Here is an 8,041-nt window from a genome sequence, read left to right as displayed (position 1 = left end):
CACGTCGGGCAGGCCACCTCCCTGACCCCACGCTGGCCAGACTGCCTTCCTGTCCCCACGCTGGACAGGGCTCTCACTGAGGAAGGAGCTTGTGGAATCTGGGTGTCTGCTGCATTTGGACCTGGTGCCAGCGCCTCCCTGAAAGGCACCCTGGGCACTTGCTGACACTGGATTTCCTCAAAGGGCATTTCTCCTCTGGCAACCTCCTCCCACTGGGCTGTGTGGTTGTGATTCAGCCTGGGGGCCGTGGGGGGCAGCGGTGCAGTGACCCCCGGGTGCTGTCTGAGTGCTGTGTGCTCACCTGCCCCCTCTTCCTTCCAGGACTCGGATTCTCGGCCTCGCCCATGACGCCCTCCCCACCATGTTCTATGGGACTCATTTCAGCATGTCTCCTCCCGCCAAGAGCAAGCTGAAGCGGCACAGCCAGTTGCTGTCCAGCATGCTGTCTCGGACCCTGAGCTACAAGTCCCGAGACCTGGAGCCCACCCTGGGCAGCCCGGGCGCCAGGGACGACCCTGCCGAGCTGTCCACTCAGCTCTCTGCCCCGGGTGTCCTGAAGGTGTTTGGGGACAGCGTCTGCTCGGGCACCCACTATAAGAGCGTCTTGGCCACGGGCTCGTCCAGTGCCCTCGAGCTCGTGAAGGAGGCCCTGGAGCGCTACGCCCTGAGCCCCGAGTGCGCCGGCCAGTACGTGCTGTGCGACGTGGTGGGACGGGCCAGCAGCACGGGGCAGCGGTGGCAGGCCGAGTGCTTCCGCGTGTTCGGGGACAACGAGAAGCCCCTCCTGATCCAGGAGTTCTGGAAGCCCCAGGAAGGCCTCTCACGGAGGTTTGAGCTGAGGAAGAGGTCAGATGTGGAAGAGCTGGCCTCCAGGGATGTGGACACCACCACGGCAGGTGAGGACACGGGGAGGGCTTGGGCACAGAAGACTCGGGGGGCAGGGGCGTCGCATGGCAGGTGCATGTGGGGCACATGTGTGAGAGGCAGGGGTCTGAGCCTGCGTTGAGCGTCTCGTGCTGTTTCCACCTTTGCCTTTGTGGAACTGGAAGAATGTGCTTGCCGTCCAGTCTGCTCTGAGGGGCCTGCAGGTGTTTCTGGTGGCCACTGCAGTCAGTCTCTGAGTCAAAAATGTCAAGGACTTGGACTTGGCATTTAAAAGCCAAACTCACCCCCTGGCACCGAGACGTTCTGACTCAGGACCCTGTAGGAGAGAGTAGATGTGCTCGTGGACAGCCACAGGCTCAGTCCATGGAGTGGCTGTGGGTTCAGACTGCCCGAACCACAGTGCCATCGAGCTCCTTTGGCTTCCAGTTGTACGTACATTGGCCCTCGCTTTGAAACAGTTGAACTAAGCACCTTGAGGCAGCGTCATCACTGGCGCCGCCACTTGCAGCACGTGCAGCTTTTAAATCACAGAAAAGCTTTGAGCCTTTCCTGCACTAACTCAGACTCACAACCAGCCTCATTGTGGCGGAGTTAATTTCGACTCCCAGTGACCCCGTTGGACTGAGAACTTCCCGCAGGGTTTGCTCCTGTGAGCCTCCCAGAGCAGACCGCCACACCTTCCTCTTCTGGAGCTCCGGACGGGCCATGTTGGGGGGCCGAGAGCGTAACCGCTGAGCCACCAGGTCTCCTTTCTGCACTAAAGCCAGAGCTCCTTCCTGGCACTGAATAAGGCCAGAGACAACCCCCCCCCAAGCACCTACTCGACTCTGCCCAGTTTTCTGGAAGGTGTGATGGCTGCACAAGAAAATGTGCAAGACTGAGCGAGTGGTATGCAGGTGTGCAGGTGTGGAGGTGTTCAGGCGTGGAGGCATACAGGTGTTGAGGCATGGAGGTGTGCAGGTGTGGTAGTATGCAGGTGTGGAGGTGTTCAGGGGTGGAGGTGTGCAGGTGTCTAGGTGTAGAGGCGTGGAGGTGTGCAGGTGTCTAGGTGTAGAGGCGTGGAGGCGTACAGGTGTGGAGGCGTGCAGGTGTGGAGGCGTGCAGGTGTGGAGGCGTGCAGGTGTACCATGCCCTGGGCTGCTCGTCTCGGGGTTCCTGCAGCCTCCGGCCTTGCCTGTGTGCCCCTCCGAGGGGCTGTGTGGGCCTTTTCCTCCAGTCCCATGCCCAGCGGGGGTAGAGTGGCCGCCTTGTGGTGCTGCGGTGCAGCCCCAGGGACAGCGGGCAGCAGGCGTGCAGTACAGGCCCTGTGTGACAGTGCGCAGACCGTGTCCGTTTTCTCTGAGGCTCTGTTTTCTCTCTCCATTTTCTGGCCATGGTAATGCCTCCTTCCATGGCCCGGTAAGGATGAAATGGGGTGTGCGTGTGTGTGAGTGTGTGTCCAGTGCACACCCAGGAAGAGCTCAGGGAGTCTCTGCTGTCTGTTGGGAGCCTGGCTGCTCCTGGGACAACAGGCCGCCCTTTCCTGCACTGCTCAGGGCCTGTGCTTGTCACAGATGGAAGGCCTGGGGTGGCCCCTGAGCGAGGGGACATCTCCAGGTCCCACCTGGTGGTTCTGCAGCGTTTGCTGAGCACACCTGCAGGGGGCAGCATGGAGGCCCAGCTTTGGTGCGCCGTGGTCTGCATCCTGCATCCAGCATCTGAGCACGTGGCAGTCGGCTCTTTTGCCGGTAAACATGGCTGGCGTGTGGAGTCTCTGGCGTGTGTGTTGACCTGAAGCAGACCCCATTTGTTCCTGAGCGGTTACTATTTGAGAAGTGTCCTCAGGCCCCTGCACCGCGTGCCCTCGTGGACCCGCCCGCCCCCCACAGTCCCTGCCGAGTTGTTCTCCAAGGACTTTGACTCCTTCTCCAAGACCTCAGAAAGCCCAGTGCTGGCGAGCGAGTGCTGGGTGCTGTCCACTTGACCCTGGCAGATCATGTAGCACAGCCCTGCCTCAGCCCCAGTTTCGGGGTGCGCCCGGCAGCACCTTCCTCCTGCAGAGCAGGTGTTGTGTGCTCTTGAGCTGCCTGTAACTCACAGCGGCTCTACGTGCAGGATCGCTGGGCCCTGCTCCCTCCTGAGCTGCAGGAACGGCAGCCTTGTGGTCAGCAGCCACGTCGTCCCCCATCGGGCCGCCAGGGATCCGTCAGACCTCAGAGGGGTCGCAGGTGCTGGGCAGGGGGTGGAGCCACTTGTGCGTGGAGGTGAGGTGCTGTGACCAGGCGCTGTCCTGCTCGCTTTCTCAGCACGGGACGGCAGATGCCCCGGGGCTCAGCTGAGGACCCTGCAGGGTCATCTGTGCAGCCCACGGCCTGAGCACAAAGCCCCGTCTCCTGTCCCACTGCCTGGCAGCACGGGCCCGGCACATGGGCGCTGGCCTCTGCCGTGGCTGCTGCGGAGGCCAGTGGGGTGCTGGATGTGGCCGGAAGGGTTCCGGCCGGTGAGCTGAGGCGTGAGGCGCGCTCCCTCGCTGTGGCCTGCTGAGCTCTTTCATAGGGAAGAGTCTACCCCCAACCCGACCTGTCTGCTGACACACTTCCCCGGCCAGGGGCGGCTTGTGTTACTGCCCAGCGTCACTGTCCAGCACAGGCTCGGGCCCCAGGGAGCAGGCTGCCCTGCTGGCCTTCTCCAAGGGTGTGGTCAGGGCCCGGTCTCCAGGGGCCACACGGTGACCTCCAGTGATAGAGGCAGCGCTCACAGGCTCAGGGAGGTGGTCAGGGCCCGAGGGTAGGCAGGCAGCCGTCCGCTCAGAGCAGCGTGCCTGGGACTCTGCATTGAGACAGGCCTGTGCCAGCACTGGTGACAGAATGTGTGACCCGGACTTCTCTGTGGGTGGGGCTAGCTGAGGAAGATTCTGGAACCTTACTCCCCAGCTTCTCAGACAATGCAGAACTGAGACCCAGCCCGCAGAGGGAGGCCACTCCTCATTTGGAATCCAGAACCTTTGGGCGACAGGCTTCCTGTGAACCCCAAAGTGTACACTCATTCACACGCACTCCCATCCAGATTCCTAAGACCCAGACACACATCGTCACGTACACATCCACAGTCACACGGCAACACAACACAGCTGTACTCGCAGACATCCACACAGGTACACACACATTTACACACCTACAGATCCTTGTCACACACACACATTCCACTCGGTCTCACTCATTACCCTCTTCTGCTCTCTCACACACACACTCTGAATCTGGGGTGACCCTTTCCCACGTGCCTTTTTACCCCTCACTGGGAAGGTTTCCCTTGGTCTCCTCACAGCTGAGAGAGCCCCAGTGTCACTCACTGAGGCCTGCAGTGTCCCCTACCCTGCCCCACCTCTGGTGGACATGTGGAACCACTGCTCCTGGGCCGTCAGCCCAGGCCGAGGGCACTGGAGGGACAGGAAGGCCCTGAAGTCACGACTGTCCTTGAGGGAAGCCGTCCTTCCCAGGATTCCTCACATGGCGCTCATGGCCTGGGCTGTGGTGTTCTCCTCTTGGTCGGCAACTGTGGGTGCTGATGGAAGCCGCTCCCTGCACCTCAGCTCCAGGTGCAGTGGGTCAAGGCATGGCCTCGGGACGCCACTCACTGTGGAATTCCCACTTCTGTCATGTGACGATCACCTCAGCAGACAGGGGTCCAAACAGAAACTCAGCCCACAGCCATGAGGCGAAGTCCGACTCAGAGCAGCCCTGTGCACAGAGCAGCCGGCCCCCGAGGGTCCCCAAGGCTGTCACGGTTACATCACACGGGCCTCAGCTTCGTCCCTCAGCAGCCAGTGCCCTCGCCCCGTGGCAGGTGCCCCTGAGCGCTCCTGCCGTCTCTGGAACGTGAGCCAGAGAAGGGCCGGGGTGGAGGCTCCATGGTGAGGCGCGCCCCAGAGCAGATGGAAATCTCGGGGTCACACAGCACGTCTTGGTGACAGGACTCATGAAAATTTAGTGTATGCAAAGAATTTAACTTGAAAAGTCATTTCCCTGGCTCATCGAGAGGTCGTTCTGTCTCCACGCTTTCCCAAGCCCTCCAGTGCTTTAGTGTTGTCAGGCTGCCAGGTGCACTTGTGGGCGCCTGACAGAGCGGGGGCCCCGGTCACGGAGACCAGCTGGAGGGCCGACTGAGAAGCAGGGACTTGCTGGGCGTCAGTCACGGCCAAACCACCGAGGTGAGCCATCCACCAGCCAGTGTGCTCAGAGCAGTGTGCTCTGCTGAGTCCCAGGCTGTGACCTGGATGCAGACCACCGAGGCTGTCTTCCGAGGTGCCTCAGGCTTATCTCAAACCGGCCACCTTTCAGCTTGTAGTCGAGCACTTAACCCCTTGTGCTACCCAGGGACTCTGCCAATCAGCATGTTGAACGTTCTGCAGGATTCTCTCCCCTCTTCTTAAAATCTCCCTGCCACCATCCCACACCAGGGACACACACACTCTGTCCTTTTGTTACGTTGTACTTTGTTGTAACACCTCCAGCCCTTTCTGGTTGCACAGTGGACTAAGCATTGGACTGTGAGGGAGAAAGGGGCAGTCTGCCTTCAGGGAGAGTGAGGCGGCACTGAGACTGCTGGGCTGCTCTCCCCCTGGGCCGCTCTGCCCCTGGCCTGCTCTGCCCCAGGACCCTCTGCCCCTGGGCCACCGGCAGTCAAGCCGCTCAGTGGCACTGGGTACGGCTGGGGATTTCCTGGGACCCAGGCCACCTAACTCTTGAGCAGTGGTCGTCTCCAGCACAGCTCCTGGGCCCACGGCCTGATGGGTTGTACTGGTTTCAGATCTGGAGAGAGTCCCCATGCTCATAGCACATAGTGGGGCCTCTCCTGTGGCCGGCTTTCCCTGTGGACTGTGGCCAGCACAAGTGGCCAGATGTTTCCCGGTAGGACTCGGAGGGCCCCGCCTCTGCTCTCCAGGACGCTGCTGTGTGTCCAGTGCGGCGCGCCCAGGCAGCTGTTTTTCCGAAACACTGCAGTTCCCTGGCCTTGGTCCCACCCCCATTCCTGGGGCATCACAGTTGGAGGAAGAGGCCTGGTCAGGGGCTGGGGCTGAGGACCCGTGCCCGGCAGAGAGGGGCCCGTCACTGCGATAAAGGCAGCCATGAGCGTGGGAGGTGGGCGAGGCCAGGCCATGTGGTTCCTGTCAGTGAGCTGGGAAAAATGAGAAGGGGGAGACAGAACAAGAGAGAGACTCGGAGCGAGTGAGAGATCCAGAACCTTGCTCGTTCTCCCCGGGGGCGCGAGCGTGTCATCAGCACAAGGCTGGGCGAGGCCTCTGCCCTTCTTTCCTCCCTTTTCTTGCCGTGGGACGTTTCTCTGCACGGGGTTTCTCAGCTTGGCACTACGGATGTTCTGAACTGGGGCGTCTGCCGTGGGGCTGTCCTGCACCCTGTGGGGTGTGTGGCACACGCTGACCTCTGCTCTCTCAATGTTTGACGTTCCGCACTGACAGCTGCTCTGGGGGCCGCCCTGGTATCTCGAAGCTAGGTTTGTGGGCAGCACCTAGCCTGCGGCAGTGGGGGCCAGGTGACTAGGTGCCCTCTTGTGGCCATCAGCCTGACTGGGTGTGGCCACACCTGCATGCCCAGGTTCTCTTCCGAGGCACTTGGAAGCCAGCGTCGTGAGGAGGGTGATGTAATATGGGTGCTTTTCAGTAGAGTGTACTTGACTTTCAAGCTTGGCCTGACGTTCTTAAAGCGTCCATGAAATCCAATAATGGCAAATGAGCAACAGCCTGGCTGAAGACGTTTCACCTGGAACCTACATTCCAACCCTCACTGACAGCGCAGTCAGTGGTCCGGCTGACGGTGACCCTGCAGAATATGGGTTCCCAAGGCCACAAGGTGCACGGCCTCAGAAGGCCTCATCTCTGGCGTGCAGTGGCTAGTGGAGTCAAACCACCAGCGTTACCTTTCAGTTAGCAGCCAAATTCTCTATGACCCCACCCCCACTCCTTAATTGGAGCACTGTTGTTAAGGGCTGCCGAGTCAGCAAGGACTCATGTGACTGTGGACAACGGATCCTAATCCTGCCCTACCCTGTGCCGTCCTGACTGTCTCCGACCTGCTCAAGCCCACCAGAAAGCAGCAGAACAGTCATGGTGCCTTCCATGCTGGGAGACAAAGCAAGGGCCAGCCAAAGCCTGTGGGGTTAGTCGCCACTGAGCCGGTTCCAACTGGATCCAAGGACAGGGCAAAAGGAAAAACCGAAGAGATTCTTCACTGCCCCAATAGGCTCAGCTATGAAGGGACTTCCAGAGGACATGCCTTCGGGTACAGCCATCTGAAGAGGGTCTTAAACAGGAAGCAGGTCTGCGATGTTAGGAGAAACGGTGAGGAAAGAAATACTACGTATATATCTCAGCATGTTGGAGGAAAACCCAACCCACACCCACTGGAATTGACTCCTGCACCCCCCCTCCCCCCAGCCAGATTTGTGGGGTTGTAAATATATTTTTTTGGGGGTGGGAGAACTTACCATCCTTCTCCCATTGAGTACCAGGTGCATTCGAATAACTGACCTTTGGGTTGGTAATAGACTGTATAATGCAGTATCCTCCTTGCAGTTCCAAGCTGGGGAAAGCTGTTAAAAGTAGAGTAATGTTCCCCACTGGACCCTCATCATTTCCTTCACCTGCTCCCCCCACCGACCAAACTGTGCAGCTCTGCAACTGCATCCTGGCCCATCGTCATCCTTCTGCCCCCAACCCTCACCTCCTTGTACCCCCAATATGTTTTTCCCAATAAAAAAAAATTCATTTATTAAAAAAAAAAAACCAACCTGTTGGATGAAAGAGTGAATTGATGCAAAAAAAAAAAGAAGTAGAGGAATGTTCCACATTCTACCCCTAAGGAAAGGGCAGGCAGAGAGAGGCGTGACGGACAGAATCGCCACCACAAGAAGCAGGACGACTGCCTGATTAGGGCTGCAGGTTGCCCAGCGCTCGGGGCCTCTCGGGCAGGAGGAGCGGCGGGCGCCTCGCGGGGGAGCCTGCGAACTACAACTCCCGTGAGCCCTCGCGCGCGGGCGGCCGGTGCGCCGGCGCAGTGGGGGCGCGCAGGCGCGTTCCGCGCGCTTGTTCTCGAACGCGGCGGCGGCGGCCCGGGGCGCCATGTTGGGGCCGAGGGGAAGGCGGCGACGCGCTTGAGGCGGT

The 8,041-nt window shown here is 60.1% G+C and overlaps 1 protein-coding gene across 1 annotated transcript in view; it reads left to right on the top strand.

Moving 5' to 3' along the window:
* The first annotated feature begins 361 nt into the window (after positions 1-361).
* The window catches only part of RADIL (Ras association and DIL domains), a 29,826-nt gene continuing 22,146 nt past the window's right edge, over positions 362-8,041 (top strand). The window contains exon 1 of the mRNA XM_006889748.1: positions 362-896. Coding sequence (XP_006889810.1) covers positions 362-896 — 535 coding nt within the window. The remainder of the gene's footprint in view (positions 897-8,041) is intronic.

The sequence above is a fragment of the Elephantulus edwardii genome, unplaced genomic scaffold, assembly GCF_000299155.1.
Source record: "Elephantulus edwardii isolate Elephantulus edwardi_28Jun2011 unplaced genomic scaffold, EleEdw1.0 scaffold00080, whole genome shotgun sequence".
In the NCBI taxonomy this organism is placed as follows: domain Eukaryota; kingdom Metazoa; phylum Chordata; class Mammalia; order Macroscelidea; family Macroscelididae; genus Elephantulus; species Elephantulus edwardii.
The sequence above is the reverse complement of the archived record's forward strand: the minus strand, read 5'-3'. Positions and strand labels throughout refer to the sequence as shown.